This window comes from Danio aesculapii, chromosome 23 (assembly GCF_903798145.1).
Source record: "Danio aesculapii chromosome 23, fDanAes4.1, whole genome shotgun sequence".
Taxonomy (NCBI): Eukaryota; Metazoa; Chordata; class Actinopteri; order Cypriniformes; family Danionidae; genus Danio; species Danio aesculapii.
The window spans coordinates 5,953,934-5,972,534 of record NC_079457.1 but is presented as its reverse complement, the minus strand read 5'-3'; the positions used below and the strand labels follow the sequence as shown (position 1 = coordinate 5,972,534).

Sequence of the window (18,601 nt, the reverse complement as noted above, 5' to 3'; positions counted from 1 at the left end):
AGACTTGTTGTGCTTATATCACTCTAATATGACTGTGCAAACAGCTTTCAAATGTTGATTTTGCATGATAGCTGCGCTTTAAGCACATTTGACTGAAATTTTCTTTAAAAACTTGATTGCAAAAGCTTTCAAAATAGATCTGAGGTAAATCTGCTTTGTGTGTGTGTTTGCTCTGCTGTTAGTGTGTGTGTATGTGTTTGACCTGGAGGACGTGGCCAGCGAGATGAGCAGAGCCTGCAGGATTCCTCTGATGTAGACGATGGGACTCTTCTTGGTGATGAAGAAGTACATGCTGGGCAGGATGAAGAGGCCGTGCAGGATGAGTCCCATCACCACTGTGATGGCGTAGAAACCCAGCTTCTTGCCCATCGCTGACGGGTCGCTCATCTCCAGAATCTTACCGGCCACCAGAAACACAATGCCGAACGGGAAGTACCTGCAAACACACTTTATTCATTCATTTTCCTTTGACTTGTATATCAGGGGTCACCACAGAGGCACCAACTATTCCTGCATATGTTTTACACAGGGAATGCCCTTCCAGCCACAACCCAGTATTGGGAAACACCCATACACAGCCAATTTTGTTTACCCAATTCACTTAAAGCGCATGTGTTTGGAGTGGGAGAAATCGGAGCACCCGAAGGAAATCCACGCCAACAGGGGGGAGAACATGCAAAAAAATGCCAACTGGCCCAACCGGGACTTGAACCAGTGACCTTTTTGCTGTGAGGCGACAGTGCTAACCACTGTGCCGCTCAAATACATTTTATCTGTAGCTAAATTTACAATCATTTAATCAATCACACACAGTTTTAGTCAAAACTATTTAATAATTTCTTAACGTAATATTTTATTTCTAACAATTAACCTCAATACTAGTATCTTGCAAAATAACTAGTAAAATATTAGGAATTTTCGCCATGGCACAGACAAAACAAATAGTTTGTGGCATAATATTTTACTAGTTATTCTGGAAGATACTAGTATTGAGGTTACAATGCAATTTAAAGGCTAAACTAGGTTAATTAGGCAAATTAGGTTAACTAGGAAGTCATTAGACCATAGTGGTTTGCTTTTATAGACGATCCAAAAAAATAACAATTCTTAAGGGGGTTAATAATATTGACCTTGAAAATAGTTAGTTTTTTAATGCAAAAACTGCTTTTATTCCTGCCAAACTAACATAAATAAGAGTATAACTTTCTCCAGGAGAAAACATATAGGAAATATACTGTCAAAATGTCCCTGCTCCATTCCCATCACTAGAAAAATGTTACAAAATATAACAATAAAAATTTTACAGGAGGGCTAATACTTTTGCTTTCATCTATACCCTAAATTTCGATTGTGCATATCATTTAATGCATTTTTTAATAGTCAATATTTTCCTTAAAGAAACATGTTTAAATTTGTGAATCAAATATGATTATCAGGCTTTTGTAAAACTATATGGAGTTTAATTCGAAAGTAAATGGAAATTACACAGACACACAAACTATTTTATTATAATAAAATACTGATAAAATTCAAAACTTACCAGATGACGATAGCAACAATTTTCAGCACTGCTTCATTGAGACTTTGGCAAAAGTTTACCAGAGCGCTGCCATTCGGACCCATTCTGCCCAACATTATGCCTGTACAAAAATAAATAAATAAAAATATTACAATTCTGATCATATATTATATAAACATGCATATATATATATATATATATATATATATATATATATATATATATATACACACACAACAGTTCTGTCTGGTTCTTGAGTCTGATTGGCTGATAGAAGTGCAAAATTTTACCATTAACATCACAGAAAGGCCTCTTCACCCTTCACCTCTGTGTATTACTCTGCCCACATACAACCAGCAACAGGCAGAGACGCTACAGTTTGACAAATATTACTGTTGTCAGACAACAAAATGTACTTTTGAGGCTTTTTTTTTAGTTGAGAATGTAGTTGTTTAGATTGCAACTATGCAGTTTATTTGTAAGAATAGTGCCTATTTTAAAATATTTACAATTTCTGAGAGAGCTCGTCGGCGGGCAAAGACTTTAAAAAAAGTTTATGTTGTCTATCCACAAGATGCATGCCTCCCACCAGTGCTGATATACAGCCATATCACACTGCTACTCATGTGATATTGCTTATATATATAATTATATATATATATATATATATATACTGTATATATATACTGTATATACATGAGCAATTCCATGCAAATGTCAACCTTGCCAAGTTTTCACCAAAATACCGAAACTGTTTCTGCGTTTTTTGTGTAAGCAAGTATTTTAAAGTACTTTAGAAATACTTAAAGTCTGTGTCAATGTTTTTAAACAATTTTATTTGATTTACCAAAGTTACATGAATGACAATTTCACATCTGTTACATCCATAACAGAAAGGATGTCACATCTTTAATAAAGCTTTTACCTCATAAATACAAAAATATTAAATAAAATTAAATCAATCATCGTTGTTTTAAAGTCAGGCAGCTCTTACCCTTTTAATTAGCATTATGTTTTGGGGTTGTGCAGTTTAATTCACAGAATTTCTACAAAGCATGTTGTGTACTATAAACTCGCATACTTTTTTGGTCACATCCATAACGCATGCTTATTTTCCTCATTTAAAGTACAAAACATGTTTACAGATTGATATTTTTCTGGTCCCTTAACTCTGTGGTCAGTTGTTCTGGTAAATATAAACAGATGTTTCAATATAATGTTAACAAATACTTTCTATGTGAATTTATGTTTTGAGTTTTTACTGCAAATGTCACGCTGGTGGGAGGTGTGCATTGGCTCGAGGCCATACGAGGAATGCAACTCCTTTTGAATTCCTTTTGTAAGAGGGACTACTTTCTTCCGCCATTCATACACATCTGCAGCTGACGTCAGAACAGCAGAAACCGTTGCTGCTTCACCAACATCACTTTAGAGCTAATATTTGAAGGATTCTCTAGCGTAACGTCTAAAGCGACGACAAAACAGGTGATTTTGCACACGTTTTAAGATTATAAGGCTGAACGGCATGAAATGCCATCAGTCTACAGAGATTTCCCAGTATTTCTCTGTTGCAATCGAGATGTCATAATAATTAACTGTGAAAAAGCCAAAGCAAACACTAGCAGATACAGCACTACAACATACAAAAGAGAGAGATCGACTTAGAATGTCACTTACCAGATGTATAAATAAAAATTTACGCTGAGTTTTTCTCCCCTAAGCATTTATTTTGTTGCCATCTTGTGGTGGAGGATCGACTATGTTTGCTCTGCTGAATGACCGGCTAATGGCCACCGACATGCTGAATCTCCAAAATTATAAATATTAAAATTAGGCATTATCCTTATAAGTAAACTGTATAGTTGCAATCTAAACAACGACGTTCTCACCTAAAATGCCTCTAAAGCACATTATGTTGTCCAACAGCTGCAATATTTGTCAAACTGTAGTGAGTTTATTGATCTGCTGTCAATCTATGTGGGCAGAGTAATACAGAAGGGTGAGGAGGCTGTATGAGTGCTGGTATTGCAGAATATAGCACAGCTATCAGCCAATCAGATTCAAGAACCAGAGAGAACCAGTCAATATCACACACTTCTATTTCCCAAATGTTGTTTTCCTGTGCCAGTAAAAAGTTCAGAATATTTATGATAGCATACATTTATACTGGAAGGTGTGGTTTTTTTGGGCGTAAAAAGTTTACTTTTTTTAACCGTATTACCATCAAACTCATTACTTAACAGAGTTGAAAAATAATACAATAAAGGAAAGACATAAAAAAGGAAGTGGCTCATGTTTAGAAATCAGCGAATTAATCAAATGTCTCCAATAAGATACCATAACATTTTTTAGTGAATATTTTCCCTTCTTTACTAGTAACTTGCACCGTTTTGACTTTACAGTTTTACTAAACAATTGTTTGATATAGTTAAACTCTTAATATTTATCCTAGCAAGTGAGTTTTTTGGTAAAAACCGTGAAATCATAAAATGATCTCCGTTCAGTGAATCAAGGTGGAAAAAAGGATTAATTTTTAGATATCATTTGTTTTTGTCAGTATCAAAAGTAGTTTGATGTCTCTATGCCTGTGTCCTCACCCATGGTGGCCGAGAAGATGACGATGCCCAGGACGTTCATGCCCTCGCTGGTGCCAGGAAGAGTCCGAAACACAACATCCGGTGGTGGCGTCAGATCCAGCTGGAAGTTCTGAATGTCCGTCCCGTTATCGTCCTGAATGCCGTAGATCAGAGCCCGCCGCGTGGTGCTTTCTGCCAGACTGGTGGCCACTGTGGTTTTGGGCGTCTTCATTATTGGCACACTGTTGGTACGATACTAAAGAGAAAATTCCACATCAATCTTAATATTTCGCTTACGTTTACTGTCAAAATTATTCGCCCTCCTGTGATTTTTCTTTTTCATATCTTTCCCAAATGATGTTTAACAGAGCAAGGAAATTTTCACAGTATTTCTGATTGGAGAAAGTCTTTGTTTTATTTCGGCTAGAATAAAAGCAGTTTGATATATTTTTAAACCATTTTAATGTCAACATTATTAGCCCGCTTATCCAATATTGGTTTTGGATTGTCTACAGAACAACCCACAGTTATAAATGACTTGCCTGTCACTTTAAGCTGAATACTAGTATCTTGAAAAATGTACCACAGTTATTACAAATGATTGCAAAATCATACAAATCACATTCATGTTTTTGACTATGCATCAATTGAGTGGCTCTGTTTTTCCTACTGGACTTATTATGAAGAGTGACATATAATTCATTCTTACCTGTTGAAAAGTGGCTTGGACGAGGTTTGCCGGAAACATGTTTCTGTTTGGGGACATAAAATACATCACAGTTAAATGAATATTGAGCTTTACTGAACAACTGAATGCTTTTAGTAAGACTTTCCTTGAAAGCCAAAATGCAGAAACCTTGACATGCACGTGTTTATCTGTGTTGATATTTTTAAATATGGATGACAATAATGAAAATAAAACCATTACTTATTTTATAGTGAATTCACTCCTGCCAGTTTTGTGAAGTAATTCATAGCAAAGCCTGGATCATATTCAGCAATTATGAATTCATGTAACCTGTAGTCAGGCGACACTGTGGCTCAGTGGTTAGCACTGTCACCTCACAGCGAGAAGGTCGCTGGTTGGAGTCCCGGCTGGGCCAGTGGCCATTTCTGTGTGGAGTTTACATGTTCTTCCCTGGAATAATTGGTGGTTCATTCTTCTGTGGCGACCCCTGATGAAAAGGGACTAAGCCGAAGGAAAATGAATGTACAGTATGAGTAAAACCTGTGGTGTCTTGAAAATACTGCTGGTGCACATGTATGTTAAATATTGACATTTACATGTTTTGTCTTAAAATACAGGATGTAAATTATGTAGAAACATGTAGATTTATGTTTTTTAAGTGTACTTTTTTTTGTAGGTTCTGTCGGATGTTGGATCTTAAAGATACAGATGCCTGATTTTAAAAGCAACACATGCGGTGAGTACAAGCAAAAACTGCTCAAAGGGTTATGAAACCCCCCTTTTCAGTTTAAGTCTACCTCAGAAATTTTTCAAAAAATGCTCCGAGATGGACGTTGATAAAGATGATAGTATACACAAGACATGTCACTCGTATTGCTTTGAATGGAGAAAAGTGTAACTGTCAATATGGCTAATAAAGCCCACCTTCAAGTACAGGAGCCAATTGTCGATCGCTATATGGCGAATAAAGCCCGCCTTCTAGTACAAGAGCCAATCATAGATTGCTGTAGACTGACAATACTCCAGTGAAGGGGCTCAGACCAGACGTGAGTTTCTACAGATTTTGTGTGATTCGAATGTTTAGAAATGAAACGAAAGAGACGGTTATTGTTTAGTTTTATTGGTGACTCCTGAAATGAAATTCAGTCATAAGCTTGGCATGTAGTTTTGGAGAATTTGATGTTTCCCCATTCAGACAAAATGCCCTAGCATACTGCCTGAGAGGCGTTTCAAAGATGGCCGCCGAGTGAAATGACTGAAAGGGACTTTGGTGTGGAGCAACACTGAGCAGAGGGATGAGTGGGCGTGACCGGCAGTGCAGGGGAAAAAGAGTAGAGAGAACTGTCAATTGGCTCACCAAATGAAACACAAACTGTGAGGAGAGCCATGATTTTATAGTTTACAAAGTAAAATGCAAAGAACTAAACAGTAAGCAATTTAATGCCCTGCTACATACATCATTCGTAATTTCATATACACGTAACCACAATTTGTTCTATCATTATAAAGACAATCGTGTTTATATAAACACTATAAATTGGGAGGACTTCTCCTCTTCAGTCCACAGGTCTGAATGCAGACACAGTGGATAGCAATGCAGTCTCTTGCCCTGTCTATTCCAACCATTAACCCTGCCGGTAATCTGTAAGATTTTAAACATGTGTCTGAATGGTAACCTGATGGTAACGAACTCCACTGATAAAAGACAAAGTCCAAATTCTCACACAGCTCTCCCGGCAAAAATGCTTGCCGCAAACCAACAGCTTTGCGGGATATTCAAAACTCCACTATGAATAATAATGAGAAACTGACACGACAAGCAGGTCGCACACCAGAAGTGGCGCTCGGCAATGCAAAACGTCGCACCACGTAGCGCCATGCATTTTAGAATTCTAAACATAGGTTTCTATCAGGGTACACACACCGGCGCCGCAAGTCGGCGGCTGTCCACGGTGCCCAGCCACGACTCAGGACACTGTTCATATTCCTGCCGCGCCACAGAGCGCTCATGAACAATTAAGAAGCAGGGTCTTCTCATAGGATAAGAAAACTCCACTATGAATAATAATGAGAAACCGACACGTCATCACTCCACTTGCAGTTTTGCGCCACATCACCGATTTTGATCGGCCCCAAAAATCATTTTAAACCCAGAAGATGAAATTACCTGAAAAAAGCTCAAAATTATCCAGTTTTCCCCTCAATTTAAGCTTACAGGTGCCAACGCTGTTAACTGATTCTCAACACACACAAATCTTTTAACATCGCAAAAAAGTAATCCAGGGTGTCCTGAACCTTAAAATAATGCATTACAAATATCTCCGAAAGTAGACCGTAAGACCTGTATTCCCTCACTTTCTGAATTCATTCATCAGTCATTTTCCTTCCTAAAGCAGGTCGCACACCAGAAGCGGCACTCTGCGACGCAAAACATCGCGCCACGCAGCGCCATGCATTTTAGAATTCTAAACATAGGTTTCTATCAGGGTACACACACCGGCGCCGCAAGTCGGCGGCTGTCCACGGCGCCCAGCCACGACTCAAGACACTGTTTATATTCCTGCTGCGCCACAGAGCGCCATCTAGTTACATGTTAAATATCATGCGAATTTGCGCATCTGGTGTGACTTTTAACTGTCATGTGCTCACCGTGTCGCGTTGCCAAGCAGCGCTTCTGGTGTGCGACTTGCTTTAGCCTCTATTTCAGAGGCCGCCAAAGCGGAATGAACAACCCACTTTTTAAAATTATAATATTTAATTTTATTATAAGGCACAGTAAGCGTTTTTGGCCACCGGTAAACTTTTATGTGACCATTTCATAAGGTTTCTTTACAGCATTGATGTAATATAATTAAAGTATAATCAGTTAAATAGATTTAAGCATTCATTTAGGTGTTAAAGATCTTGTGAAGTGCTTTGAAATGTGCATTTTTATTCAAAGTTTGGCGTAATCTCAAAAAAAACACGGAGAGAGGGTGGGACAAAGTGTAGCTCCTCCCCTTAAAAAACAACAACCAATAGCATTTAGTTTTATCACAGCTCTGCCAGTGAAAGTGGTTGAGCTCAAGCGCATCAAATGAGAAGCAAATGTGAAGCGTCTTTAAGGGGGCGGGGCATGCCAGATACTAGAGAGCATTTGATTGGTTATGATTTGACGAGAAACTAAACTATGAGGTGACTTAAATAAAACTACAAGCTTTACATGTTTATATCAGTTTTATGTCTTCCAAAAGCAAATTTTGTCAATGTTTTGGAGCACACTAGCAAACAAAACTGATACTAACATCTTTTTTAACTTCATGGGACCTTTAAAGAATTGAACGTTTTTAAACGCAAGTGCCGTCAGGAGCAGCAGGCAATGCTTAAACTCCATTGAAAGTACTGTGGTTAAATAAATCTCCATATTTTAAAGACATCTGATCTTTTCCGGTCCGGTCTTGACTCACTTTATATCGCATATCAATCATTGGTTTTTAAAGAAATTAGATCTTAAATTTGATGAGTTTATAATGTCATGACAATTCATCCAACAATATCTCTCCGCAATTCGTAACTTTTAGATTAAGTGGCTAATTCATATGAATTCCTCAGTCTCATTCGTACAATTTAGTAGGATTTGCCTATCCTCCAATGATCCCTGCAGGCACAGCATGTCAACATGACATCAGATTGACGTTGTACCCCAATGTCTTGGGATGTTGCATTTTGTTTGGAAATAAAAATCAGGTTGATGACAAAACCCAACGTCAGGCCGACAACAATGTCCAACGTCGGACAGACGATACATTTTGGTCACTTTCCAATGCAACCTAAAAACAACCAAATATCAACATCTAATGATGTTACAGCTTGATGTTGTGTGGACGTAACCAATTTGATGCCTATCAGATGTTGAATTTTGGTTGCCATACCTGACGAATAAATGTCAGTATTTGACCTCAATATGACGTTGGTTTAATATGTTGATTCGACGCTGGATTTTGGTCACTTTCCAATGCAACCTAAAAAATGAACATCGTTTCACATCGTTTTTTGGACGTCAAAGTAACATTGTCTTTAGACACTGGTGACCTAAATCTCACCCAATATTAACGTCTTATGATGTTGTGTGTCTGCTGGGATGGTTGGGTTTAGGGGTGGAGTTTGGTGCCACGCCTAATTTAAAAAGTTCTTCGACATTTTCGTACGAATGAACTCGAATTATCCACTAAACAGAAAAAATGTAAAAGAGTTTAGAACATACTTAATGATCTTTAAAAAAACAGAATTTAAATACTTCAGTTTTAATACGCATCAAATAAATGTATCTTGATTTAAGAGTTATTAGACGTTTGTAGTGAGAAACAAGAAAAACAAAACTGAAGAAGAAAATCATTGGTAAAACTTTTAGTTTAAGTGACAAATCACGGTATTAACAAAACATTAACTAACATTACTAGCTTAATAAACTACTAATTGTCACGGTTCGGTGAGGGGAAAAAGGGGCGAGGATAAACAAGTATTTATTTGTAATAAAACAAAAAAAAAGGCAAAAACAGGAAAACAAACTACCCTGAGGGGGAAAACATTAACAAAACAAATAAACAAACAACCCAAACTAGACTGGGTAGGCTGGCAGGGATCAGGACTGGAACAGACACACGACAAGGTAACATACAATGATGATCAATGACATACGATGACGAACTGGCACAGGACAGCAGACATGAGGAGAATATAAGCAGTAGTAAATTAACACAAACAGATGGACATAATTAACTGATAATGGGTTAAGGAGGGTGGGACTAGACAATAGATGGGAGAGCACATGACACAGAGACAACACAAGCCATGTGCTCACAAAAACAGAAGAACACGCAGCCAATGAGAAAACTCATTAACCGAGTGTTCAAATGACAACACGAGCATGCGTTGTTGCTAAACACAACACCAACAGAAGACTTAACGCAAGACCAGAGTACACGGTGAATGAAAACACTCACACATGCAGCGTGCATGTTTCATCCCAGCGCCGACCGACTGAAAACTGAAACCGACTAAACTGAGACGCTGGGAATGAACTAAATTTAGAAAGCAAATTACATTTGTCTCCTTCCCTTTTAGGCTGATTTGAAAAAGCATAATGCAATCTGAACCGTGAGATTTTTTGATCTGTTACACCACTAATTATTTCACATGTATAGATGCTTTTACTGTTCAAGACTCAATTACTGTGGAATATAGTCATTTTTGCAGTGTATATGAATCAAAGGATCGACTAGAGTCATGTATTAGCCTCCAGATTGTGTTCAAATGAGAATAATGCTCTGTGGATACAATGTGTATGGGTTTTGAATATGATGTACGTCTGTGTATTTGTATGTCTTCATGAATAATGCTGGCCGACTCTTCTGCTCTTTTCACAACGAGGTATAAAGTACTGCCATTATGGCAGGAAAATAGCAGAGCCCATTAAGGTTTTCTCTGCTTCTTTACTGGAGTTTTAATTAAATGTTTGTCCTGAGCTTTAAAACACAGACGTCAAAACTAGATGTGACCTACTACAAAAGCCAATGGCACTGAGTGTGTCTAAAAATATACAGCTGAAGTCAGAATTATTAGCCCTCCTGAATTATTACCCTCCCTGTATATTTTTTCCATAATTTCTATTTAACGGAGAGAAGATTTTTAAAACATTTTTCTAAACATAATAGATTTAATAACTCATTTCTAATAACTGACTTCGGTCACACTTTATTTTGATGCTCCGTTTGTTGCATTTATGTTACATTGCATCATTGTACTTGTAGAGTTTGTTATGGTCAGTTAAATGTCTGTTGAAGGAGCAGCATCAACAGATATTAAGCAGACAGTCTACTAATACTCAAATAGACCACCAAAATAAAGTGTTACCCTGATTTCTTTTCCCTTTACCATGATGACAGTAAATAATATTTGACTAGATATTTTTCAAGACACTTCTATACAGCTTAAAGTGACATTTTAAAGCTTAACTAGGTTAATTAGGCAGGTTTGAGTAATTAGGCAAGTTATTATATAACAATGTTTTTTCAAGATACTAGTATTCAGCCTAAAGTGAAATTTAAAGGCTTAACTACTCTAGGTTAATTAGTCAAGTCATTAGACCCTATCATACACCCGGCGCAAGACATGTATGGCACGATTTGTTGCTATTTTCAGACCAGCGCAACCCTAATTTTCACATTTTGCGTCACGTTGTTTAAATAGCAAATCCATTTGGGCCACTTTGTGGACTCATCGGTGTGCTGGTCTAGAAAAGAGGTGTGTTAAGGTGCATTGTTGGCTCGTTGCTGTTTTGAGGAACTGAAATAGACAGTGCCATTGACTGTCGCGAAATGTGGTGAAAATCCTACATGACAGTGATAGTTTGATTGTGGTGTTTACATGTCTGTACTGCACTTTAGTAAAGCCACTAAAATACTCCACATGTCTTAATTCCATTTCTGTTTAGTTCGATTATGACTTTAATCAGGCTGAGGTAATCAGAAAACACTGTTTACATCATAGACTCTCAGGCCTAATCCCAATTCTACCCCTTAGCCCTTCCCCATGTCCCAATTCTCTTTAGCTCGAAGGCATAGGGCTTAAGGGAAAGGGCTAGATATCCCTCGAAACGGAGTATTTTCAATACCACACTCGAAACCAAGGGAGCCACGCCAGCAGAGGGAGCCCTCGCTCGATTACTGACTCAGCTCCACTCCCTCTGCAGTCCCTTCCTGTGTGTGCTGTATTTCAGTGAGAACTCAGGTCATGCTTCCTTGCGAAGTATTGCCAGTCTACCTGCCTTACCAAGCGTTGTTCCAAGTGACTTTCATGATTGCTTTTCTGTGTATGACCCTGCCTGCCTTGATTAGGTACGTTATCTGTCTTTGCCCTCTTGCTCTGCTTTGGACTGATTATTGTTGCCTTGAACTTTTGCCTGCCTTCTAACTACGTCTTCTGGATTTGCCCCTGTGTATCTTGCTCTGTTTTGGACTGCTTATTGTTGCCTTGAACTTTTGCCTGCCTTCTCACCACGTCTTCTGGATTTGCCCCTGTGTATCTTGCTGTGCTTTGGACTGATTATTGTTGCCTTGAACTTTTGCCTGCCTTCTCACCACGTCTTCTGGATTTGCCCCTGTGTATCTTGCTCTGTTTTGGACTGCTTATTGTTGCCTTGAACTTTTGCCTGCCTTCTCACCACGTCTTCTGGATTTGCCCCTGTGTATCTTGCTCTACTTTGGACTGATTATTGTTGCCTTGAACTTTTGCCTGCCTTCTAACTACGTCTTCTGGATTTGCCCCTGTGTATCTTGCTCTGTTTTGGACTGATTATTGTTGCCTTAAACTGTTGCCTGCCTTCTAACTACGTCTTCTGGATTTGCCCCTGTGTATCTTGCTCTGTTTTGGACTGCTTATTGTTGCCTTGAACTTTTGCCTGCCTTCTCACCACGTCTTCTGGATTTGCCCCTGTGTATCTTGCTCTGTTTTGGACTGATTATTATTGCCTTGAACTTTTGCCTGCCTTCTAACTACGTCTTCTGGATTTGCCCCTGTGTATCTTGCTCTGTTTTGGACTGCTTATTGTTGCCTTGAACTTTTGCCTGCCTTCTCACCACGTCTTCTGGATTTGCCCCTGTGTATCTTGCTCTGTTTTGGACTGCTTATTGTTGCCTTGAACTTTTGCCTGCCTTCTCACCACGTCTTCTGGATTTGCCCCTGTGTATCTTGCTCTGTTTTGGACTGATTATTGTTGCCTTAAACTGTTGCCTGCCTTCTAACTACGTCTTCTGGATTTGCCCCTGTGTATCTTGCTCTGTTTTGGACTGCTTATTGTTGCCTTGAACTTTTGCCTGCCTTCCAACTACGTCTTCTGGATTTGCCCCTGTGTATCTTGCTCTGTTTTGGACTGATTATTGTTGCCTTGAACTTTTGCCTGCCTTCTCACCACGTCTTCTGGATTTGCCCCTGTGTATCTTGCTCTGTTTTGGACTGATTATTGTTGCCTTAAACTGTTGCCTGCCTTCTAACTACGTCTTCTGGATTTGCCCCTGTGTATCTTGCTCTGTTTTGGACTGCTTATTGTTGCCTTGAACTTTTGCCTGCCTTCTCACCACGTCTTCTGGATTTGCCCCTGTGTATCTTGCTCTGCTTTGGACTGATTATTGTTGCCTTGAACTTTTGCCTGCCTTCTAACTACGTCTTCTGGATTTGCCCCTGTGTATCTTGCTCTGTTTTGGACTGATTATTATTGCCTTGAACTTTTGCCTGCCTTCTAACTACGTCTTCTGGATTTGCCCCTGTGTATCTTGCTCTGTTTTGGACTGCTTATTGTTGCCTTGAACTTTTGCCTGCCTTCTCACCACGTCTTCTGGATTTGCCCCTGTGTATCTTGCTCTGTTTTGGACTGCTTATTGTTGCCTTGAACTTTTGCCTGCCTTCTCACCACGTCTTCTGGATTTGCCCCTGTGTATCTTGCTCTGCTTTGGACTGATTATTGTTGCCTTGAACTTTTGCCTGCCTTCTAACTACGTCTTCTGGATTTGCCCCTGTGTATCTTGCTCTGTTTTGGACTGATTATTGTTGCCTTAAACTGTTGCCTGCCTTCTAACTACGTCTTCTGGATTTGCCCCTGTGTATCTTGCTCTGTTTTGGACTGATTATTATTGCCTTGAACTTTTGCCTGCCTTCTAACTACGTCTTCTGGATTTGCCCCTGTGTATCTTGCTCTGCTTTGGACTGCTTATTGTTGCCTTGAACTTTTGCCTGCCTTCTAACTACGTCTTCTGGATTTGCCCCTGTGTATCTTGCTCTGTTTTGGACTGCTTATTGTTGCCTTGAACTTTTGCCTGCCTTCTCACTACGTCTTCTGGATTTGCCCCTGTGTATCTTGCTCTGTTTTGGACTGATTATTGTTGCCTTGAACTTTTGCCTGCCTTCTCACCACGTCTTCTGGATTTGCCCCTGTGTATCTTGCTCTGTTTTGGACTGCTTATTGTTGCCTTGAACTTTTGCCTGCCTTCTCACCACGTCTTCTGGATTTGCCCCTGTGTATCTTGCTCTGCTTTGGACTGATTATTGTTGCCTTGAACTTTTGCCTGCCTTCTAACTACGTCTTCTGGATTTGCCCCTGTGTATCTTGCTCTGTTTTGGACTGATTATTGTTGCCTTAAACTGTTGCCTGCCTTCTAACTACGTCTTCTGGATTTGCCCCTGTGTATCTTGCTCTGTTTTGGACTGATTATTATTGCCTTGAACTTTTGCCTGCCTTCTAACTACGTCTTCTGGATTTGCCCCTGTGTATCTTGCTCTGCTTTGGACTGCTTATTGTTGCCTTGAACTTTTGCCTGCCTTCTAACTACGTCTTCTGGATTTGCCCCTGTGTATCTTGCTCTGTTTTGGACTGCTTATTGTTGCCTTGAACTTTTGCCTGCCTTCTCACTACGTCTTCTGGATTTGCCCCTGTGTATCTTGCTCTGTTTTGGACTGATTATTGTTGCCTTGAACTTTTGCCTGCCTTCTCACTACGTCTTCTGGATTTGCCCCTGTGTATCTTGCTCTGTTTTGGACTAATTATTGTTGCACTGATCCTCTGCCTGAATTACTACTACGTCTCCTGGAATTGCCCCTGTGTTTGTTGTTTGGTTTGGATTGTTTACATGTTGGCGACTCTCCGCTTGTTTACCCGTGGATGTCTCTGTGTAATCCCATTAATAAACTTCTGCATATGAATTCTAGCACAGCCTCAGACCCCTCGTTACAGGGGTCCAAAAATTTCCCAGAATACACCATCTACAAAGGCAGCATAGCTCCACGTGGAAGTAAGGAGATGCAGAAATGTATTGGTTGTCATTATTATGAATTGTTACAACAAACAAGCATATGTTTTAATATATTCATAATCGCGCTCATGTTTTACCATCGCTAAAATACATTGTTAAAAAAGCGCTAAAATTTGGCTATCTATAATCCATAAAAAGAACTCCTGTATAGCAGTCCCACAACATACTTTCACATCTATCACTCGAAGACACTGGAATACCCTGTCAGAAAAGTCTAGTGGCTGGAATGACCTTTTACAGTGTCTGCTATAATGTTAATGTTGTTTTCGTGTGTTTACATAGATGAATATGGCCACTGTGTAAATGCACAGTATAATTACGATCTCATTGCCACATTAGATCATCATGATAACATGATATATGCCTTCAGTCATTTCCTGAAGATAAATACCAAAAAATAACACAACTGGAATATCTACAGCAGTCGCGATCATCTGATCTCATATGAAGCAAGTGCTCGCGATGACAAATGATGACGTGTGTGTGTGTTTTAGTGCTGTTCCATTCCTTAGGGAAGCCCTTCCTCTTCACACTCTGTTTCAAGGGCCAAGGGGAAAGGGTACAAAGATAGAGATGGGATTGGTCCTTAATCAGAGTATTGTCTTAATCATATTTAAATCGGATTATAGGTGTCCATGTAAACGTACTCTTTTTTTAACTAATGTATTTAAAGGCATAGTGTAACTAATGTATTTAACAGTATATCATAATGAGCAACGAAGTACAATCCATGCATGTTTTGCTGTGTTGTTTTATTTTTAAAATTTGTAATGGAAAATAGCCACGCACTTCACATCTGTTTGTGTCTTATTTTCCATCCTCAGAGGGTCCATCCACATGAGAGTCTTTTTGAAGCTTTCATTCCTGCAAATACGGCTATTTTTCCATTACTAAATAAACCCCACGCACTAATACACAGAGAGAACAACTTGTTCCTGTTCCACATTAGTACATGAGGATTTTTGGTCCATGAAAGTTTTATTTTTTTGTTTTGCCTTCTTTTTTAATTTAGTTAATGCAGTAATTGCACGCAATTTATTTGAACTCAATGCGTCATCTCTGTTTTTCCTGTTCATTTTCCACTAAGTATTGAAAAGCCTTTCAGTTTTCAAAGCATAGAAATTAAAGTAGTGTTTTTTTTCCCTACTGAAAAAAACAGCTTAAACCAGTCTAGGCTGGTTGGCTGGTTTTAGCTGGTTGACCAGCCTGGTTTTAGAGGGGTTTTGGCCATTTCCAGGCTGGTTTCCAGCCATTTCCAGCCTGGTCTTAGCTGGTCAGGCTGGAAAATGACCAGCTAAAACCAGCTTGACCACCTAGCCAGGCTGGGAGCCCAGCCAAAACCAGCTATGTCCAGCTTAAACCAGGCTGGTCAAGCTGGTTTTAGCTGGATTTAGCTGGTCATTTTCCAGCCTGACCAGCTAGGACCAGGCTGGAAATGGCTGGAAACCAGCCTGGAAATGGCCAAAACCCCTCTTAAACCAAGCTGGTCAACCAGCTAAAACCAGCCAACCAGCCTAGGCTGGTTTAAGCTGGATTTTTCAACAGGGTTGCCATGCATTGTACATTTGCTTCGTCATTGATTGAAGAAAATACATATAATCTACAATACAATACAATATTTATTTATAAAGCACATTTAAAAACAACCAAGGTTGACCAAAGTGCTGTACATAAGAGTGCTAAAGACAGAGAAGCAGAATATAAAAGAAACATTAACAAATAAAAGCAATAAAACAGTAAACAAGGAGTATTAAAAGCGAGAGAAAATAGATAGGTCTTTAAAACAGACTTAAACACAGAAATAGAGGGGGAAAGTCTAATGTGAATTGGTAGACTGTTCCAGAGTTTAGGACCAGCGACAGCAAACGCTCGATCACCTCGTTTTTTAAGAGGTTTAATATTGTACAATGCACTGATGTTATGTAGTTTCAAAATACAATATGTTAACATTTGAATGTAGAAAAGGCCAACGTGGATGTCTTAAGGAAAAATACAGCATATACTTAAATGCAGATGTGTTATCACTTATATTGCAAGTCATATCTCTCCGGCCCTTCATTTAAGATGCTTTTCATGAACCGGCCCCCATGACAAACTAATTGAGAAGCCCTGCAGTACACAGTTCATGGACCAGTTTCTTCCTCCATTTCACAAGTGTAAGTGCGATTAAAGTCGATGCCTCTGTGATACACCATTGTGTATTCACAATATTAATGTTTGTTTCGTTATGTATGTATTTATTTATTTATATACTGTCAAATAGTAATTTATTATCACTACTAATGACTGTGTTTGAAACAAAATAACATCAGCAGTTGAGAAAGCTTGTGCTTTGGGTTACCATGGCGATACTCGTTGTGTTTACTTCAGATGCGACTATGCTGCGCCTGGGGAAAGACACTGAAGTCTCAATGTGATTTTGTTTCTCCTGATAATTCAGGTATGTTTTATAAAAAAAAGTCAATGTGTTTATTATAATTCATGTAAAAACATGTGAGTACACATTTCCTATGTGTTTTCAAGTGAATAGCTTATTTACAGTTGTTTATTGAGCAGCGTGATTCAGATGAAAGTACTGAGAAAATGACAGTTGGTTTGAGTTATGTTTGTTATAACTGACTCCCCAGTAAATAATAATTATTTTACTCAGTATGTGATAATTGAACAGAAAATGACTTATTTGTATATACTGGTTGTATATTGGCTAATGTATAAAGATTATGAGACTAGACAGTAACATTGGGAATTGGTGTCAAGTGTAACTGTTACAATTTAAATGATACAAATAACAGACGCATGATTGTTCTGTGAGTTTAGTAGTTTTATGGTAAATGGTAATACAGAAGGTATAATATTGTGTTAATGATAATAACATGTAATAATGATATTAATATGTGTTTATGATAAGAGAGTACAGAGTGTATAAGTATTTGAAGAATTCATTGTGGTAAAAAGAGAGAAAAACAAAGAGAACAAAACTGAATGTTTGATTAATTGAAACATGATTTGTGAGGATATATTTTCAGTACATGATTTGTGAAGACATGTTTGCTATACTATGACTGTTAATAAACAGATGCTACTATGCTGCGCCTGGGGAAAGACACTGAAGTCTCAATGTGATTTTGTTTCCCCTGATAATTCAGGCACTTTTAATCTGCCTATGAGTTCCGCTGCCGGGACACGTAACACCTCCTTGTTTTCTCACTGTATCTGGTTAACTCTTTATATTCTCATATTGCATCTAAAACCACGTAAAAAATGTGCCGCGTGTCGCTTTGTTTACGGATTTAAATGCATTTGTGAGCTCGCGTTTCACTGCTTTGTTGCTGCTATGGCCAGTCAGCTGTTCCTACACTTGTGCGGCGGTCAAGTTTCAAAATAGTTCAGCTTTTGCCGCTGTGTGGATTAATACTGAATGTGTGTCACTGTTTTTAATCATGGTTAAGAATAGAGCAATATGCTGGTGTTTAACTGCGTTGCTTTAATGCACTCCAGCATTGGGCTCACACTAGGTTCGGGGGTGATGTGTCTGAATAACACTGTTGAGAACCAGGTACTGTGTACTGTGGTGTTAGTAACTACTATGAAGCGTGTTTCGGGCGGCCGCTGCAATTAGATCCTATACCAATGTTGGTGACCCGGGGGTTTCAGTACCAAAATGCTGAGGACGGGAGTGGGGGGATGGTTGAAACTATGGGAGTTTTCCGGGATAAATAACAAAACGGGAGGGTGGTGGGAGATGGGTCTGAAATACGTGGGACTCTCGAGACTCTGACTACTTCAATATTGTTGTTAAGCCATGTTGGGCATTTCATTCTGTCTCGCGCTGAACTCTATTGACCAATCGCAACAGACTGTCATCAAACCAATCAGCACAGATTAGCTTCACGCTAAGGAGGGGTTTGGGAGCAAATGAATCACTGAACGAATCATATGGGAGTCGCTGGGATAACTGGGTGAAAATAATTGCATG

General features: G+C 39.0%; 1 protein-coding gene across 2 annotated transcripts in view; it reads right to left on the bottom strand.

Annotated features, from left to right (window-relative positions):
- Positions 1 to 18,601, bottom strand: part of slc1a7b (solute carrier family 1 member 7b) — a 151,782-nt gene that overhangs the window by 21,909 nt on the left and 111,272 nt on the right. For both annotated transcript variants that reach the window (XM_056448864.1, XM_056448865.1), the window contains exons 4-7: positions 4,805 to 4,847; positions 4,117 to 4,351; positions 1,541 to 1,640; positions 203 to 436 (exon numbers count right to left, since the gene is read on the bottom strand). In XM_056448864.1, coding sequence (XP_056304839.1) covers positions 203 to 436; positions 1,541 to 1,640; positions 4,117 to 4,351; positions 4,805 to 4,847 — 612 coding nt within the window. The remainder of the gene's footprint in view (positions 1 to 202; positions 437 to 1,540; positions 1,641 to 4,116; positions 4,352 to 4,804; positions 4,848 to 18,601) is intronic.